At 37.0% G+C, this 21104-nt stretch overlaps 1 protein-coding gene across 1 annotated transcript in view; it reads right to left on the bottom strand.

The window, feature by feature from the left end:
• The window catches only part of LOC111506736 (uncharacterized), a 465508-nt gene that overhangs the window by 6048 nt on the left and 438356 nt on the right, over positions 1-21104 (bottom strand). Inside the window, exons 6-7 of the mRNA XM_074179732.1 lie at positions 16536-16764; positions 11-278 (exon numbers count right to left, since the gene is read on the bottom strand). Coding sequence (XP_074035833.1) covers positions 11-278; positions 16536-16764 — 497 coding nt within the window. The remainder of the gene's footprint in view (positions 1-10; positions 279-16535; positions 16765-21104) is intronic.

Genomic DNA, 21104 nt, shown 5'->3' with positions numbered 1-21104 from the left:
GATTACTTACTCGTCGAAAGCTGCGGCTCCTCTGGAAAACGCAGCAGCCGCGGCTACCGGCAACTGTTTAGCTTGAGCTGCTCTCGCTCTGGCTAACAGACTCATCACGGTCCGTTTGGTCGGAGTCATCGACGTTCTGGGACCTCCGGCCAAAAGGGGTCTCTTTCGGGTACCGAGAGCTGCTGCTGGACACAACGGTCCTCCCCCGTTATCCGATGTTGGCGAAGCTTGGCTACCGTTGGCTGGAGTAAGAACGTCGGAAGTTGGAGGGGAAGTACCTGCAAGATGAAAAGGGTTATTTCATTAGGTTTTTTGTTTCTGAGGTCGGTACAGTTCGATCATGCGCAATTATTGAAATTTGTTTTTATCTATTCAGAACAGTTCTGTTATCGTTTCCAAAATGTTTTGTTTTATTTCATAACTGATTCGGAACTATTCCAGAATAGTAAGAACCTCTTGGTTCGGATATTGCAATTTGCACATCTCATCCTTTATCCTTATTTCAGCTACAATTTTGATATTTGTAATTACAATATGTTATAATCTTGTTTATCTACACAGGTAAATCCACCAACAAGCTTTTATATCCTGCAAACTGTGTAATGAAATAAATTCATGGGTTTCATTCCCGTGTTAGGAATCACACGTTAAAAGGTAAGACCTCGTTAATCCTTAGCTCGCACAAGTTTCGACTTCTGAGGGTTCTCGTTCGTAGGGGTGCGACAGCTGGTTAACGAAAAAACAGATTTTAAAACTTAGTTTCAATTTTCTATTTATATTTCAGTTATTGCTAAACATGTCCCTAACTCTCTTTATATATGATGAAATTGACCGATACTTGGTTTACAAAACTGTAATTTTGTAAATTGTCCAGTGAGATTCCCATAAAATAGTATTACTTGAATTGTCGATCAGTGATATCAAAAATCATGGAGAAAGCCATTATTCACCATATCCTTAAATATTTGGAAGGCTTCAACGTCTTGAGCGATCATCAATATGGCTTTCGGAAACAAAAATCAACAGGCGACCTTCCATCGTATGTGAGCCATATTTGGAATAATGCAATCGAGGAACATGGAGAATCAAGAGCTGTTGTGCTTGATATTTCTAAAGCCTTTGACCGTATGAGGGTTTGCTGGCCAAACTTCGATGCTATGGTTTGTCGGATTATTTATGTGTACAGCTCTCCAGACTTTCTGAAAGAACATTCAATGTAAGTGGCCGTCGATGGATATCGAATAATTTTATCATCAACGCTGGTGTTCTCCAGGGATCCATATTGTCTCCAACCCTCTTTTTATTGTACATCAACGACTTATTGGAGAAACCAAGAATCCAATATATTGCTTTGCTGACGACAGCACACTTGTCTCGTCATTCACCGGCAGCAGGACATTGCATATTTTAATTAGCTTTTAGTGGTGATTTTGAATTGGGGTGAAAGCAACCAGGTTCAATTCAATGCCACGAAAACCCAGGCATCGGTTTCCTCGGAAATGATAAATGTCTCCGAACAGGATATAATAATGTCAGGTCAGACAATTCTGCTTTCTGCGTTGATAAGTTTGTTGGGGGTTAAAATGGACACCAATATGTCTTGGCACTATCATTTCGCTGGAATTGCACAGGCTGCTTCTCAAAAGCTTGGAACATTGTTCCAAACCAAAAAACTGTACACACCTCAGCAACTTTTGATACTTATAGATACTTTCACGGAAGGTGTTCAAGTGACTTGGCACAGTTGATTCCATCAAGAGCGATACATATCAGAAATAAGCGACGGACTGTGGCTGCTCATCGTTTTGAGGTTCAATTCAGTACACCTCGAACTTCACTGTTTAATAACTCTTTCGTTCGGAGAACTGTGTTTATGTCGAACAAACTTCCTGAGTACGTATTTCGAAATGAACTTTATCTCCAGCTATTCAAATCTAACGTGAATCGCTACTGTCGTACAGGTACCGCTTTCAGAGCGCCTCAAGGGTTTTCCGTAGTGCTTTGTCCTTAAAAAAATTATTTCATTTTTTGCGTAGTTGTTGCATGGTCGATCCCTAAATTGTTCGAGCACCACCAAACTACCTCTAACTTTTGCCAAGCTAGAATTCTTCAAAATTGGTATGTTGGCCATCTTCTTCTCCACAATTTTGAATTTTTTCCACTTGAACCCGTTTATCAGTCGTTCAATGAGAGTGCATGAAAAATAACTAGTCCATTATCTTCGGCCGTCGCCAAATTGGACAATGACGTCATTTTGGTAATAGATCATAACGTCCGCCATATTGGATTGAAAATGGCAAGTGATCGTGCATTATTACGAGAACCGTCTGTTGAATTTCAACTTAATCAGACACTGGGAAGTGGTTACAGACACTGAAACATGAGAAACAGGTGAAAGTAAATGAAAGCTTTCAATAAATATACATAAGGATCATCAAGTAGTCTTTAGCGATACATCCCATAAACAGAAAGGTACAATTTCAATACGACATGTAATATGATTTAGTTTGTGGTAATAATCCATTAACGTGATATTAATCGCCAATTAGAAGGCATAAGCGGATCCAGCCAATTTTAAAGGGGGGCTGACTAAATGATAACTTTATCAATTACTCATAATAATATAATATATGATTTTCCCTACTTTCACGCGTGAATTGGGCAATATTTCAAAATATTTGTATGTAATTACTGAAGGTTTTATCTTTATAATTGTTTACACATACATGCCATAAGGATTGAGCTTGTGAGTAAAATTATTATGATGTACATGAACACAAATTTACTTTGTATGACCATAACATGGAACAACAAAGAATAAAATAAAGTAAATAATATAAACACTGATATAAATGAATATTATAAAAGAAATGATGAGACTATGTTTCATAATAGTTTTAAGGAGTTCATAGTTTTTACGGAATGTTTACTTCATATAATGAAATGTAACTTTTTTTTTCAATTTGGCGAATTCATCGACAATCCTGTTTGGGTCAATTTTCTCTGTTATTTCTCGATGAACATTCATGTTGCTTTATCGTGCAGCCTTAATCCCCCCTATGAATCCGCCAATGTAAAAAGGTAAGATCTCGCCAATCCTCATCACACACAAGTTTCGACTTCTGATGGTTGTTATAGTATTGTTAGTATTCCACAAGGACATCGCCCATCTACCAACTTCTCGAACAAGTTAAACTGTTAACGTCTGACATCCTGACTAACAGTGACTTTGTCTTTTGTTATCAAAAACAAAAGGACTGTTGATGTGGATGCAGATTCTCCGCATAATATAATCCACCTAAGTCTCCTTTTTATCTCGTTTAATCTCAGCGTGAGAAATGACATAATTTATTTTACGGTCCGACGAGAGAGAATTAATTATGTAATAAAATATTAATTAATCATAATTATAACCGATTATAATACAGCTCAGGCGCTAGTTATTACCCTATAAATCTCTTTCGCTTCATAAGGTGGTTGATGATGCTAGTGAAGAAGGAAATGTTTAATGAATATAGTCCTTAATTTAATTAGTTTCAAGAAAATATTGGATTTTCAGTATTCAATGTATTAATACTGTACAAATGAAATTGGTGGTGACATCGATAAGTGAAATATATTGTTGTTTATATTATCTTATTTTAAACACGCCAAATTTAATATTTCAGCATAATTACTTGAAGGTATTTCTTTAAATTTACATAACTGAGATCATCAGTTTTCTCAGAAAACACTAATTGAGCAGCAAATAGTATTGATAATAAGTATTTTTATTGACCATTCAAATGATACAGAAGAATAAATATCGCCACTGAAACTGACAAAACTCTTCAAATAATCTTAATTCATTGCCTCTTCAGTGATTTATATTACTTACCATAACTTTGGGGTTAACTTTTCAGTTCACCCTTCATTATACTTCAATAAATTCTCAACTAAAATTCAAATTCAATTGAAGTCGTTTATTTCCTTGAAATGACAAAAAAGGTATAGGAAATATTCATTATTAATAAAAGAACAAAACAAAATATACATACAAGAAAGAACATGATAACTATACACAGTAGCAAATCACATTGTTGTATTTAAAAACTCGTCAAGAGTATAAAAACACCTTTCTAACCGAAACGATTTGATTTTTTTCAAACAACGAAATGCTGCATATCGACTTCAATTTCTTTGCTAATTGGGTCCAACTCAGATCCACTTTAGTGTGGGCTCCACCTGTAGAAGCAACATGATCCTGGAACTCCTGGCTGGATAGCCCTGGCAGCTGAAGCCATTAATGGAAAAAGAAGAAGAAGAACAGTTGTAAATTCTATGTCCTATACGTTTTGGTGCACTTTAAGTTATCTTATACTTGGCCGCTCTAACGTGTATCATTTGCTTTTGCCGAGTGTTTTCATCATGAATATCACTGTTGAGAATAAAGTCATCTCTGTTAGTGAAAACAACTCATAAATATATAATCCAACCAGAGTCAAAATTTCATGTGTAATGAAAATGTTTCTGCATGAATACTAGCGAGAAACGTAAAACAAACAGCGTAGGTTAGCTTTTTGTTGAATAAATACGTTTTTGCTCATTGCAGAGTTGCCCCACAGACATACACCATAGCGCAACCTGGATTCGACCTGGGCATGATAATCAGCCATAAGTTGGTTTATGTTGAGAACATTTCTCAAGTTATTGGAAAGATAGGTTGATGAACTTAATTTTGAAACTAGTTGATCACAGTGATTATTCCAAGAAAGACTCTGGTCCATTTGAATGCCTAGGAATTTAACAACATCATGGGTGTTTCTCCAAATAGTGTCATTAACAATCACCTGAATATCATCGGTTTCATTCTGACAGTTGGGAAAGCGGATTTCCTGAGTTTTTTTCATATTGAAAAACAGGTAGTAACAATTGAAACTGTTTGAAACTATAACCAGAGAATATTCGCATTTTCGTGTTAATTCATTAGTCGCTTTGGCAGAATATCTTATTTCCTGTCTATATTATTGTGGAATACCTAGCGAAAACAATGTATAGTAATATATTCTGATTTCGGAAAGAGACAGATTTCTTCAATTCAGATTTTATTAAACGCCGGATCTGTCTCGCATACAATGTGAAATTATGGCCGAGGGATCGAGAGTGTTTATATTCATCGGCGTGTTTTGAAAAGATGCACAGTCAGATATATTTGTCACGTAGCTCAAGATGTAAATGTGGGCATATCGATTTCCCAGCATTGAATGTTTTGTCAATTCAGCTAAATAGGCTTTTTTTTTGATGACCTCCGTTACATGTGGGCGACTGTTAGAAAAAAACGGTTTGAGAGACGGGGGGACGATGAATCCGTGATTTCTTCCTGGATTTTGAAAGGGGAAAAGACAGAGAGTTCTGAGGGATCAGTGATACCTCAGAGTGGTGCGAAAGTTTTTCGGAAAATAAGTAGCGTGATTTTTGAGGAAGTTCGAAAACTTAGAGTCTGAAGGGTTCTCTTGAAGGTCGATCAAGGGCGGTATTTTGTTTTGCGAGATAGTTTTCCTGGGTTGAATGCTTATTTTTTTTTATTTTGAAAAACAGGTGGTTAGCATTTTGGATAGTATTTTATTCAGACCGTTCCGGATTTACTACAATTGATATACAATAGAAATGAGAGTGGCCCAAGTATACATCCTTGGGGTACTCCCAATTGGACTGAGTGATGTTGAAGACGAATAAACATCACCTTTGTCAAATTTGGGTGAGACACACTGCATTCTGTTTCTGAGAAAAGATAAAACCCGTGAATGCATACTCAAAAATCTTCGAGAGAGTTGAAGGAATAGTAACTGGTCTAAAAATTTTTAAAGTTGATAATTTTTTATTTTTTTGAACTGGAGTTACTCTACCCACCTTCAGCCGCGATGGGAAGATGCCGTTTGGAAATGATGGATTCACCAAAAAGGTTAACGATTCTATAATAATATTTAGCTGATTCAGCTTTGTTTTGTTAAAAACCCAGATAAGCAGCGAAAACCATTGACTTCCCCACAAAAAATGCCATTCAAAAAATATCTTCATCTGTTTTATCAGTCTGCAAATTTCTCACGATCCTTCATTTTTTAAGATACTTACCTTCGCACTTTGGCATTTATCATCCCTTCGAACAGAATGATGCCCGCCTCTGATATGAAAAAATCACAGTTATTTTCCAGTAACGCCATTAATTTCCACGTATTTTCCACGTTCTTTGTCAGAGACTACCAGATAATAACTGATATAATTCATTTTTGAATTATTGGAAACGTTGTGAGTTGGAACAAAACATCATTTCAGAAAATTATGAGGGACCCAGACAATGGCAAGAGAGAAGTTGGTCGGTTTTCCGAATTCTAGTTCGTGGGAAAGCTCGCCGAAACCCTAATGGGATTTTCTTTCATACTATCAGAAAATGTAACGTTGAATAATAACTCGGGATTTCAAAGGACGGGTTTAATTTTCGGTAGACGTAAGTAGTTTATAAAATATTCCTTTTCATGATTCTCGTACTGGCAATAGCTTCGGCTGTGCGTTCTTTGAAATTTCCAGCGCTTGACAAGCTGGTGAAAGAACTTCAACGTAAATTAGTGCGAAGCGTACTGTGATAATTAGCAGTATGGTAGAATGTTTGAACCTCCTTCTGAAGAATCGAACGCATAGAATTTGGCTTGTCACATTGAGTTTCGTGACAGACCATTTTGAACAAATAGTTACATTATTTTTTTATCAACCCAAAATTTCAGGTTTCTAATTTCAAAACTAATGAAATTCAATAAAATATTTGAACCGCTATTTCCTCTCTTAGGATTCCCTTTCTTGATGCTTATTTACGCTATACAAAGAACCTACCTGCATATTTCGAAATTCTAGGTTCAGTAACTTCAGCTGTACGTTAATATTAGAGCGGGCAGTACAATAATAAACGATACATACCTCCCTTTCAACTTCCGTTCGGCAGCTTACTCCCCCGTACCATATTTGTTTCGAACGTAAATTTTGCCTTCGCCAAAAAATGATACCCGCGCAGCGCATCCGCCAAAACCATAACATTCTGCACGTCGCGTCGTGCAATCGAATTTTGGTTTCTTCTTCTTCTTTTGGATCCTTACGACGCTTATTTCGATTGAATTGAGTATTCACTGAGATCTTACAGTTCGAACTAGACTCATAAAATGGATAAAACTTTTGAAACAACCTAATATGTTCGCTCTGGAGGTTATCTGTCGATTTTGAATATTTTTCTTCAATATTTCTTCCGAAATGAAATTACCGTTATCTGTGGAAGGTTTGTGGAGAAATCATCAATCGAGCATGAGTGGTTCTTTCCACTCATTCAATTCATCGCTATGTGAACGTTGGTTCGATCACAGCTGTGGGATTTTCGATATTCACTGTGTATCGCTGAATCTGCTAGGAGTCGCACGTTATAAGGTGAGATCTCGTTGGTCTTTGGCTCGCAAAGCACGGATTTTGACATACTTCAAGATATATAAAAGATAATGAAACATTGTAACTTTATCATCAAGTTCGTAGTGTGAAAATTATCATCATGTATTATGATACTGATGATAATGTGTTTCATTGCCCAAAGAACATCAGGTTTTATTGACAAAGTTGCAAATTCCCTTCAATCACCATACAACTATATATACATATAAACACACATATACATAAATGTAGAGTACAGGGTAGAGACATACATTAATAATTTTATCCAAACACATAGGTACAATAACTACAGATACTGAAAAGAGATATTATTCATGGAAGAAACAATACCAGAAAAGTTTAAAAAAATCTGTTTGAAATCTGTTTTTCCGTTAATCAGCTGTCGCCCCCATACGAACGACAACTCTCAGAAGTTGAGAAACTTGTGCGAGCTAAGGACTAACGAGGTCTTACCTTTTAACGTGTGGTTCTTCATATTATTGAAAATGCAGTATACTATACTTTGCCTATAATAAAAATACAGATGATAATATAAATCATAGAAAAGTGTCCCAATAGAACTCTTCTAAAGTATAATAGGATCCACCACATGATGAATCGTTTATTGATTTTCGAAATTTACTCTTATCCTTTAAATTTTAAATTTTAGTATGGCCAGGTGAATGATTAAATATTTTAGGACCACTGAGTTTTTGACTAGAGTAAAGGCTGGGATGGGTGATCTTAGATCGTTAGCGCGACAAAGGGTACAATTATTGGAGTGGCCGCTAAATATCAGTTTCTTTGTTAACAGACTGTTTTTAAAATAAGACTCTCAAAATATCAAGTAATGCAAACGAGGGTTTGCAGAAGTCTCGACTTTTGGCTTTGCACATGCATCTTGCAGCTCTTTTCTGAATAATGAAAACAGTCTTCAATTGAGTTTTTCAACATACTCCCCAGAAAGGAATTCCATACCTCAAATGAGAATCAATCAGTGAGAAATAAGCCGATATAGCGATAGACGAACCAAATCCCTTATAAGTTAATCTCACTGTGAAACACCCCTTTTGTTCAGGGTTACAATACGATCGGCAAATTCAAGTTTGCTGTCAATTATTACCCCCAAAAATTTAGAACTAGGTCTGTTTTCAATCATCTTGTCTGCGTCCTTTGCTGGTATACTGTCAATAAAGCAGCGAAATTATTCAAAGTTTGTTTTGAATATATTAAATGACAGTAGATTGGAGTCTCACCGGTTTTTTATTTTTTTCATTTCTGAGCTCATAATCTCGTGGAGATTACATATAGTCTTATTACGCCATAATTTTGTTAGTATCATCGGCGAATAGGGTGAATTTTCTTTCTATATCGATAGACGTTAAATTGTTGATGTATAACAAGAGAAATATCGGTCCCAGTATTGAACCTTGTGACTCACCATTTCTAATTTCGCCTTTTGATGTGGATGATGAGGTTTTCACAATCTGACTTCTTTCTGTGAGATATTTCCGGAACCTTTTATGAGTAATTTATCGAATGCCATAGTGATAGAGTTTTTTCAGCAGTATTCCGTGATCTACACGGAAGTTGAAGTCTTTGTAAGTCACAGAAAACTGCTGCTCATGATATTTTATTGATACTGTTTTCATAAATATCGTATAATCGTAACACAAGTTTGAAGCAGGTAGTTCATCAAGATGCTATCTCTTAATCTAACCATATCTGACAAATACTGTTAAATAATACTCTGTTATCAAAAAAAAAAAATAATTGCCTGTACGGAAAACAAGAGGTGAATTCTGCACGAGGTATTCGCTAATTGGGATGACACTCACAGTACAATTTAAATTTTCATTTCGAATCTTTTATTTGTCCCGACTTTTTCATTTCCTTTGTTTGCTAAGCACTTCTACCGCGTACAAAATCAACACACTTTCACTTTGTGTTACTTTCATGCCCTTTTAATGTCGTTCTCTGAACTGTCTCACGATTTTTTCAAACAAAACAAAGGAAAAATGAAACCACTGGTAGAATAACCTCCCTGAGAAATTTTGTGGGAAATCTGGAATTGAAGTGATCGATGAATGCACAAGTCCTATGAGTATCATTCATATAAATGATGAATGAGTTTTTTTTGTGTCAGGTGTGTACCATATTTTTTTCGAAGAGTTTTTCATTCAAGTAAAAGAATAGGATTTGAAATGAACTGATACTATTGTGATGTGGAATTATTGGGTTTGAAATCCTTATTTTGAATAACAGTAGCGAGATAGAAGGGACTGTTACCCGTCAATGATTCTATCTTGATGAATGGCTTGGATATTGATAATCGTACTCACTGATTTAGCTACTGATCAATCTCTGATAACAAATGACCATCATCCAAGTGTGATATGAACTGACAGGACACATTGGGCTAAGGATAAAAACCTTCAGCCATTGTTCTGCCAAGATTTTTTGAAGTTTCAGATCAAGGTGGATATAATTTCATGCTAATAATCGAAACAATCATTTCACCAGAGTGGTCTGGGTAGAGTTTTGTGGAGTTCTAAATAAATACGATATTTCACACATCTTTTCAGACAAAATTGGCCTCATCAGGATCTGGACATTCCACATCTAATATCTTCCTAATTTGATGGTTGGAGAGGACATCAGGCTCATTAGCTTGTTTAAGCCTAGGGGGGATGAACGTTCAGATAAATTTGGCCCTGAGTACATAAAATACTGTATCCATTAGCAACTAATTGATACCAGAGATTTGGTGTTGAAAACACTGGAAAGATTAGTTATTTCATCTACAAAATTTTCCAAAACTGATCAGTTTCCCTTTGTCGAACGATAAATATCGAATATAATGATAGATTAGATTGAAGAAATTGGATGGACCTGCTACAATTGCACACGCAAAGTGATTGATCCACATTATTCCTTAGAGATACCAAAGTGAGAAGAGAATTTCAACAGAGAAGTTCATTTTTCCTCATAAAAATATCAAATGAATGAATCTGAAATTACCTGTCTTCCGTCATCGATACTTTGACAATTGGTATTTTGAGAGAATATCTGTTGAAATAACAAACACAACATTTTTAGAAATTTCAACGCAAACTGACATTCCAGCGAATTCTTGAGAGGAGCCAAATCTGGTGAATATGGTACATGTGGGAGCAATTCAAAGATCATTTCATGCAATTTTGCCATCGTCAGCTAACTTACGCAACTTCACTCTCCGATCTTTCAAAAAGATTTTGTTGACACAATGCCATCATACTCACGTATATATACTGAGAGATCCAAAACTCCTGAAGGAACAGCTGCAGCATTTTCAACAAACCAATACAATGCCACCTACAAACTCGACATTCAGTGTTTTCAATGCAGGGCTCTACGCTGTATGGACGGCCTTGGAATTTGCAAAAAATGAAAAATTACCAAACTTCCTTATCCTTACTGACTCTCTCAGCTCCATAATGAGCCTTTCCCAAATCTATCCTCATAATGCAATCCTTCGAATGATAAAAATAGAACTCCAACAACTCCAAATGGGTGAACAGAACATTATCTTCCTATGGATTCCATTACATATCGGCATTGAGGGAAATGAAAAAAATTACCTACTTGCAAGAAATTCAACAAAGAGTGAAGCACCCCCATGCATTAACATAATTGTCCAATCCGATTTCAAAAAAATTGTGAGGAACTTTCGGATAAATAGTTGGCAACAAAAATGGAACACCAATGGGTCAAAGCTGAAGGAAATGAAGTAATAATAATAATAATAATGAATTTATTCAGGCGAAGACATAAAATAAACTGTTACAGGCACGAATAATATGTAAAACACATTGATACGATACATTGGTTACAATGATCCTAATTTATTTTGAACAAATTCAAGAAACCCACAAAGGAAATCCAGGAAATCCTGTGCGTGGGTATACATATCTTCTCAACTTTGATTTCTCATAATCGTTTCAAAATCGATGGATTGATGCTGTACCTACCTATGTAATTGAAATAAATATAAATATGTATATATAAATGATGTAGAAATATGTTAATATGTTAATGAAATATGTTAATATAAGGTTTAATAATTTAAAAAAAAAATAAGAAGAATAAGTCGTCAGTAAAACAATGGAAATAGGAAACATCATGTCATCCTCACAAGACTTCGTATAGGACACACAAGGCTTACCCATGGGCATATCATAGACAAAACTGAAGAACCACACTGTGATATTTGCCAGACAAAAATCACTTTCAAATACATTCTCCAAAAATGTCCATTGTATTACCAACAAAGAGAGGACAATAACATCCCAGAGAATATCGCGCAAATCTTAGGAGAATACACTGCAGTCGAAAATGTGATAAACTTTTTAAAACAAACTAATCTCTTAAACAAAATTTAGTACCGTAACACAGTATCAATGTATTCACTAACAATATGAATGAAAAAAAAACAAAAAAAACGATTTTGTTGATTTTTTTTGTTTTCTGATATTGCTGCCTCATTTGGACGTCTGATGGAGCGGAGTCCTTATGAAACTTTTTTCAAGCATTGCTTCGCTTGAACGGTATTTTTTCCTATCAAGAAGCAGTGTAAAATAAAAACAGGAAATTATTTTCGAATCATTGTTTTGGAAATAACAAAAGAAGTGTCACTCTTGGCACAATAACTTACAAACTTCAATTAACAGCATTAGATTTGAAATTTTTTCAGTATTTCAACTGAAAATTTTTGTAAATTTCGATTTTTTTCAGTGATTCGCAATTTCTGACGGATTATTTCAAAGTAAAGCTAATGGTCTCTCATACCATCTGGAAGGAGATAATTCAATTAAAAGGAATACCACTGATAATTTTGAAACAACTGTTTTCAGGACAGGGGTATTTCAGACTGAAAAGAAGGTATTTTTCAGGTTCAACATGATAATGAAATATTATATACTGCGTATTTCGATTTGAAAAATCCAAAGTATGATAGAAACACGGATAAGTGATTTTTTCCACCGAACACTGTGGAAAATATAGAATCCAAATTTTCTCGGAAAGTTTCAGCTTATGTGAATTGATGTGTATGTGTATTGCATTTAATTTCTTCAAGTAGGAGTTTTAGTGTCGGTGGAAATCATGAAAATTAACCATAATTTATTTATCCTGCTATTTACATGTTATTATTGATTTCTTCCTCTTCAAAAATTATTTGCAGTGGCCTTTCAATGAAAATTATTTTTACTATATTGATTCATTAGAACTAACTGCCTTCTATATAATTCATTGATTCCAACGAATAAAATTCCTCTTGAATTGAGACTTTAGAAACTGCATATTAAAGTACATCCAGAATTTTTAAAACGATATGAAATAGTATGAACTTTCAAATAGAAATAATTTGAATGGGACATCTGTCTGCGAATTCGTGACATGCCGTTGATAATATAATCAGCAGAGTAGAACATGAAATTTTCCAGTCAAGAACACAAAGTCTTCATGCGTTAATAAAGCATGAGGAACTAACTGAGTATAGAGACACATTTCCTGAACCAGATCTCCCTATGAATCATTCAGCACTTCTTGTTTTGAACAGACGAAGAGATGGAAATCCTGCAGCTTTTCTCGTGCGCGTTTTGTATAATTCATAGCGGAAAGACGCTTCTTTCCGAAAGTTTGAATTACGATTATGGCACAGACAGTTTTGATTTGTTTTGAGACAACCTACTCCGATGAGACATGTATGTTAATGCTTTGATGTATCAATACATCAGTATAGTTTTTATTACGACGAGGGACTATTTATATTTCGGGAACTGACAACAATGATGTCATTAGGTAATATGTGGCAACATCATAATAAAGTTTTGATGTACAAGTGTTATTTGTTTTGTTTACAGTGAGTTAAGAAAATCAATTTGACCAAAAATATGGAAATTTCAAATAGAAGGTTTTTATTTGATTATTTTTCATAACTTTCGATGTGGATTATCTCAACCAAAAATGTGTCGATGAACTCAGTTCTTTGTATGGCGATGAAGCACCATCAAAAACCACAGTATGTCGCTGGAATACTGAATTCAATCGTGGTCGTAGTTTGGTCGCCGGCGAATTCCGTGAAAGTCGTCCAAAATAGGTCGTTGGATAGATACCCCATAATTCATCAATCGCTTGAAAACAGGCTTGCGTAAAGTGGCGTAAGGAAGTGGATAAAAAGTTAGATCGTGGTGCTTCAAAAGAAGTTAATGAAATTGTTACAGGTGACGAATCATGGATATATGCGCATGAGACGGAAACAAGACAGCAACCGACTGTGTGGGCACCGTATAGAAGTAAGTTCACTCTCCGTCATATTTGGGTCAAGATTCCCCACCTCGAATTTTATGTTCAGCCAACCTACAACGCAACCGACTGAATCTGATGGGTTTACCAAGCGAGCCAAGTTGAAGAATGGAATATTATTACAGAGTGAGTCGTTGTGGTGGTTTTGTATTTGTGAAAAATTCGAGTATAGTTTCAAAATGAACAAGTGTCGAGCTGTGGATTACTGTAATTGTCAGGGTGATGTCGGCATTAGTTTTTTTTCGATTTCCAATTGACGAAAAGATGTATGTTTTTCTAGTATTCTTTATGTGAGATTGAAGGAATGAACATATAACGAAAATATTAAAATAAATTGTTATAGACCATATATATATATATATGCAGACTTTCTTTTATGAAATTAATTTGATGAAATTGAACTTCACGAATAGTATATGACTCACAAGTAATGATATAAAATTACAAAACAATCGGAGATCCACTGGAAATCTTGTGGAAAATAATTGTGGAACCACATTTTTTGATTTGGCTATGTACATGTAGGAAAAATATTACTTCCACTGAAATCTCTGCAAAACCAAAGTATCAAATGTATATTCGAATAACTTGGGGACTTTTTTACCACATCGATACTGGATATGAAAAGTATTGTGATTGAGGTTGTTTTAGGCAATTATCAAAAATTGGATTGAGAGTGAGGGGTATCATTTCAGATTCAGGTTTTAATTCTTATATACTTGTCAGAAAAGATGTCAAAGTGACTGTAAAGCAGCCGTATTTCTTTGTTGATGAGAAAAAATATTTTACTCACACATTTACTCTTTAGTATTTCACACAGGCAGAAGGAACTAACTGTCTAAAAGAAGATACTAGTGAGATTCTATCGAATATTACATTAAAAAAAATCTGTTTAAAATCTGTTTTTCCGTTAATCAGCTGTCGCCCTCATACGAACGACAACTCTCAGAAGTTGAGAAACTTGTGCGAGCTAAGGACTAACGAGGTCTTACCTTTTTACGTCTGATTCCTAACACGTTGCTGACATAAATAGAGTGAATATTCTTGTGGAAGTTCCAAAAAATCCCCATAGGTAAAACTTTGAGAGTAGTGACAAATGATTATAGACAGCTTGGGTTATGCTTGTGGATATCTTTTGGGAAAATGTTTAGGAAAATTTTCATGTAAAGTATGTACAAATTTTGCAACGGCGGCTAGTATCACACTGAATGAAACAAATGTATATAGTTATTTCAAGGCATACAGTGATACAGAAGCCAAACAGTTCGGAAATTTATATATGCCTCCAGATTCATTTTTACAAAGTATCATTCATCTAGATCTGGGGACATAATTTCCTTATCATTTTTATAATTTATGTGCCACTGATTGCATAGACAACCATCTCAAAACAATGTTTTCAAAAATCAACATTTCTCACCCTTGTGATAATTTTTTTTCTGATCATTAATTTCCTCTTTGCACAAGGTAAGAATTTATTATACTTTGAAATTCGCCAATAGAAATTTGAAAAAAATTGTTAAAAAAATCAAAAACTCATAATTCTGAACAACCTTCAGAATAGATTAGCATTGAATTGTATCATCTTACTTCACAAAATATACGTTTATTTCACCACCTTGTCTTATTTTTTATCAATTCCTGAACAGTTCACAATCATATGAGATATTTATTGTGAGTTCCTCGTAGCAATGATGAAGTCAGATCATGGTCACATATTTTTTGATCGAACCTCGTGTAGAGGTGCATGATAGCTTTTAGCCTACACTTTCCCGCCCCACCACATGCCAACAAAAAATAAAATCTCGACCCAATACATCAAAGACGCCGACCGGGAGTGAATTCACTTGTGTTTACTTCTATACGGTGGTGTGGGTATTCCAACAAAAGTTGTTCGTGGAAGAAACACAGCGAAGCAAACAGACGTTTGTTTCTTCGGCCGAATGGGTCATGTGGCTACTGTTCCGCTTGAGCAGTGTAGAACGGTCAATTCTGAGTGGTACACGACAATTTGTTTGCCGGAAGTCTTCAGAGAAATTCGTAAAACTAACCGCCGAAGACGAATCATTCTCCACCGTAATAATCACATATCTCATCAAACAGGTGAATGTTTGAGCAGTCAAAACATCGAATTGATGACTCATCCTCCCTACAGTCCTGATTTGGTACCCAATGACTTTTTCTTGTTTCCGAATATCAAAGCTGAACTGCGTGGTCAACGATTTACGAGCGCCGAAGAAGTAGTTGAAGCGTTCAAAAACCATGTTTTGTAGGAGTCGCAATAGGAATGGAAAAACTATGATGAATTGTTTGAACGAATGCAACCGTGTTTTAACCATCAACGGAAATATTTCGAAAAAGAATAAAGTAAATTTCAATGAAAAATGCTATTCCTGAAATATAAATAGCACCCTCGTACGTAATACAAGATTTGCGTTATGAAGTCAAAAAAATGTCTAGTTTCGAATTAAACTACCTTAATTTCTACGTGCTCCTGAGACATATTTAAAACTGTTCAGTAACAATAACAAGACAGTTTGTTTAGTCTTTGCATCACTCTATCTTAAATAAGGTGTAATTAGATTATCACTTTCGAAAATAATGAAATGTAGTAACTCACAAAGCAGAAAAGTACTTATCCCAAACATCGACATTATTTCAATCATTAACCGCGTGAAACAATTCCTTCTCCCGGTCACCCTAAACGATAAAATCACCCCTTCGAATCGCTGAAAAACGATGCTCACCTGTCTGTATCCCTCTCATGGCAGGATGTTCTTCATCATCTCGAGGGCTTTGGGATTCGGCGGTGGCGTTGTTCGGCTGTTGATCTCCCGTCTCCCCACCGCTCAGCCTGTCTTCGCCGCCCTCAGCGTGTGTCCCTCCCCCATTCGCATCGTCCGTCTTGCTGTTCCTTTGACTCGACAACACTTGCATCTCCCACATTTGCTCTTGCCGGATGTCGTCGTTGTAGTCCTGGAAGAAAGAAAGATTGATGAACGATTAGAAGCGATTTCGTGGGGTGGAGGCCCGGGTGAAGCGTGAGCTGACACCCCGAAGTGCCATTAACTTAGGGATGCTCGTTTACGGCAGTGAAACAAGCGCCAAGTTTGACAACGGTGAGTTAGATCTACATTCGTGAAAGTGAGTGGGGAAGTTGAAGGTTTACCACGCGCTGATAAATCTCCTTGTGGTTTTCTTTGTTTGTAATTGTTTTATATTGTATCTTTATGTTATGAACACATTTATTATTATTATTACACATATATTTTGTAACTTTGAATGTTGCGCCGGATGGACCCTGTATCCGAAGCTCAGATACTTTCGGATCTCGCGCTGGCACTACTAAACCATAGCTACAAAACCTACAATTTAAAAAGACCTCATTTGGTGCAGGGGTCCTATGGACAACCTGTGCTAATGAAGGAATGAAAAAATGGCTCAGAGGAAGCATTGGAAACTCGGGCAATCTTTGGGAGGAGGCGGACTTGTCCGTGATCGAGGCCAACAACTCCCGAAGAGACCGAGAGTTCTAGTCTTTATTCCGGGCCAAAAAGACGAGTAGGCTACATTTATGACAAGCCTCAGTATGCAGAATCCTGCCCTTGGAGTGGAAAACTGGATCCTCCTGAGCAGAAAAGTGGAAGGACAAATCCTGGCCTTCTCCACAAATGAAAGTTCCTTCTGGACCTTGGAGGGGAACATGTTTAAAGCCTACGATAAGCTGGGCATGGTCACCTTCAAGGTCCTGAAAGGTCTTAACAGCAATGTTGAGAGTAATACAAACAAACCTGCAACACAGTAAGGGGGCCTCGGCTGTCCTTACCAAATTGATGGGGGGGGTTCATATTGCTCTCATACAAGAACCCTGGGTGCACAGGAGAAAAATAATGGGATTGGGGGCATCAGAGGAAAGATAATTCATAACAGAACTTCAGAGACCCCAAGAACATGCATAATTATCCGTAAAGGAATAAATATAGTGCCGTTGAGTAATTTGTTTTCCAGAGACTTGACGGCAGTCAAAATAAAGACGGCTGACGGGGGCTGACCTGAGGAAATCATCATTGGATCAGCATACCTCCCTTACGACAATCCGAAACCACCATCAACCAGGGAAGTGGAAGAGTTCGTTAGGACCTGCTAAGCAAAGGGACTACAACTCATAATTGGTTGTGATGCCAATGCACACCACCTAACCTGGGGAAGCACCAACATCAAAGAAAGAGGTGAGCACTTACTACAGTTTATCATGGCAAATAACTTGGACTTTTTAAACATAGGCAATAAACCTACTTTCGTAAATGCGAGACGTAGTGAAGTGATAGACGTAACGATAGGAACTACATTTGTAAGTAACTATGTTTGGAAATGGAATGTGTCTGATGAGGAAAGTTGTTCAGACCATCAACACATAAACTTTGAAATTGGAGGGATTCAGACCTCGATTCTAACATATCAAAATCCCCGAAAAACAAACTGGGGAGCCTATACGGTGGACCTGGAAACCTGTTTAGACAGTATGGATTTTAACATCAGAGATTCCATAGACCTAGAGTTGGCAGCAGATCGATTACAGGGAGTTATCATCTCTACGTATTACGAATATTGTCCCATAGTAAACCAGAGATCAAACAGGAATGTGCCCTGGTGGAATGAAGATCTGGCGAGGATGAGACAAAAAACTAGAAAAGCCTTCAAATGTGCAAGGAAATCCGGTTCATGGACCAATACAGAAGGTTCCTAATTGAGTATAACAAAGTCCTGAGAAAATCCAAGAGAGATACGTGGAGAAGGCATTGTGAGTAGATCGGACAGACCCAAGCATGTGCCAGGCTCTACAAAATACTCTCGAAGGAACCTCAGGTCTCAATAAATAATCTGGAAACAAATACAGGGGAGTATACAAAAACCGGAGAAGACACTATTATAAAAAAAATATAACCTCTTCAATTCACTATTAGAGAGCTTATTAGAGTACACTTTCCCGGGTCAGAAATTACAAATCTAACACCGGGGTCCTGGGCGAATTCAGAACTGAAGACCTCGAAAAGGGCATCCAGGGAGGACTGGCAAATGACAAAGAAGGTGATAGACCTGGAGAAAATGGAATGGGCTGTAAATTCATTCCAACCCTATAAGTCGCCGGGACCTGATGGCATACACCCAGTAATGCTTCAAAAGGGACCGAAAGTTCTTTTCAAAAAAATTGTGTATAATTCTCAGGGCAAGTTTAGCACTGGAACACATACAGGAAATTTGGAGACTGATCAGGGCCACCTTCATTTCGAAACCTGGGAAAATCGGACAGGACTCGGCGAAGGCCTTGAGACCAATGAGTCTCATGTCATTTGGGTTGAAAACGCTAGAAAAACTACTTGACAGGCATATCAGGGCTTATAATTTTGGCCGTGAAGAGTGAAAGACCATTAGTCATCCCGAAAACACATTTGGAAAAATTACCTGGTATACAGATGGATCGAAGACCAAACATTGAACGGGAGCTGGAATATACCGAGCGGATAGAAATTTAAACTACAGCTATCCGCTAGGACTATACACATCCGTCTTTCAGGCGGAAGTGTATGCTATATTGTAGTGTGCAAGGCTTATTGAATTGAGACCTCAAAGAAATGAGCGGATCAATATTTTAACAGACTGCAAGAGCACACTAGGAGCTCTGACAAACCCAAAACTCTGACAAACCCAAAACTGGTCTTGGAATGCTATGAAGAACTGAATGAACTTGCAAACAGGAACAAATTAACTTTGTACTGGGTGCCAGGGCATTCAGGAATCATAGGTAATGATAAAGCTGATGAATGCGCTAGACGCGGATCATCAACTTCATATATAGGTACTGAACCAGCTCTGGGGGTACCAAAATCATTGATACAAAACCAGATTAGGACATGGACCAATAAGAAGCACACAGAGTACTGGACAGAAGTACCTAGCAACGAACATAGTAGAACCTTCAATAATTAGGGAACCGTCCGAGAAAAGAACCGGTCATTGTCCGCTTAGAGAACACCTGAATAAAATGGGGCTGTACAAGAGAACTGAGCTGCGGATTATGCAACGAAGGGATAGAAACAGCTCTACACATCTTATGCGAATGTGAGACACTGAATCACAGGAGGCAGGCAATATACGTACGAAATTACGCCCAGAAGAATATGACGAACATCCAACACGGAACCTGTACAAACTAGTACAGGGAACGAAACTGATGGAATGGGTGTCATGAGAAGATGGGAGAATAAACGCAGTAAGCCCAAGAGGCAGCAGTATTTTCTGGAGACTTGGACTAAATGGACTAGTCAGACAGCCCTCAAGGTACCAAAAAAATCCATATATACACCATACACCGTGAGCAGGTGGAAGGTCATCTCGATCTTTGCGTTGTTCGGGTCCTTTTCCCAATGTCCCGAAACATTTGAGAGGGCGCGTAGTATAATAAACCAATGACCACTCCCACACCATGGTATAAGTGATTATTGGGTTAGAGAACCACGTATCCTGAGCAGACGAAATAAGCCAAGAAAGAGAACCATCTGTAGCCGGCCAAGATTTCTGCCTTAATGCGGCAAGCCGATATTAGTCGAAAGTAAAGAGGGTACAATCCCACCAAGGACTCCAATAATCAGAACAACCATCTGAACAGAGTGGTCTGGATGGTGTTTTCGGAGTTCGAATAAGAAATATCGATGTTTTATCAATTCCTCCTCATCTTTTTGGACGAATATCGTTTTGCTCTGATTGCCGAGAAGAACTTATTAGCTTGTATGAGTCTGAGGGTAAGGAATTAATAGTTTCAATGAGTTCAACATTTCTCTATACTTTCCGGAGAGCAGGGCAACACCAAGGTCTTGTTATAGTGCCTTACGTGGTAGTGAAGTACTCTTAGGACTGCGTTATGTCGGTAGACCACTGAGACCACCCAGGAACTTCGCGATAGGCCGTGCACCTGGTGACAAGAACCTCTATACCCATCACGCGATTATGGTGATGATGAACTTAGGTGTTTCTTCGACTAATGGTTGGCGAAGAAACTGTCCACGTAAAGAATAATCAAATTTTATGATCCTATTTCACACAACAAGTCACCTTCTGCTTTGACTTTTAGATCATACCACTTTTCAGCCGTGTAAATTATCACAGTATTATCCGCAGAACTAAGTATCTTGTATGCACGTACTAATTTTTTGTATGGAAATCACAGAATACGATTTGTGAAATCATCACTTGAATAAGTTTACTGAACTGGTTTATGTGTGGTCCTCTATTATTGTTTCTCCAATGCTAACACATGC

This window comes from Leptinotarsa decemlineata, unplaced genomic scaffold (assembly GCF_025532065.1).
Source record: "Leptinotarsa decemlineata unplaced genomic scaffold, Ldec_3_MD MMD2_tig00026282_RagTag_RagTag, whole genome shotgun sequence".
Lineage (NCBI taxonomy): Eukaryota > Metazoa > Arthropoda > Insecta > Coleoptera > Chrysomelidae > Leptinotarsa > Leptinotarsa decemlineata.
Note: the sequence above shows the minus strand (reverse complement) of the source record. Positions and strands in the feature narration are given on the sequence as shown.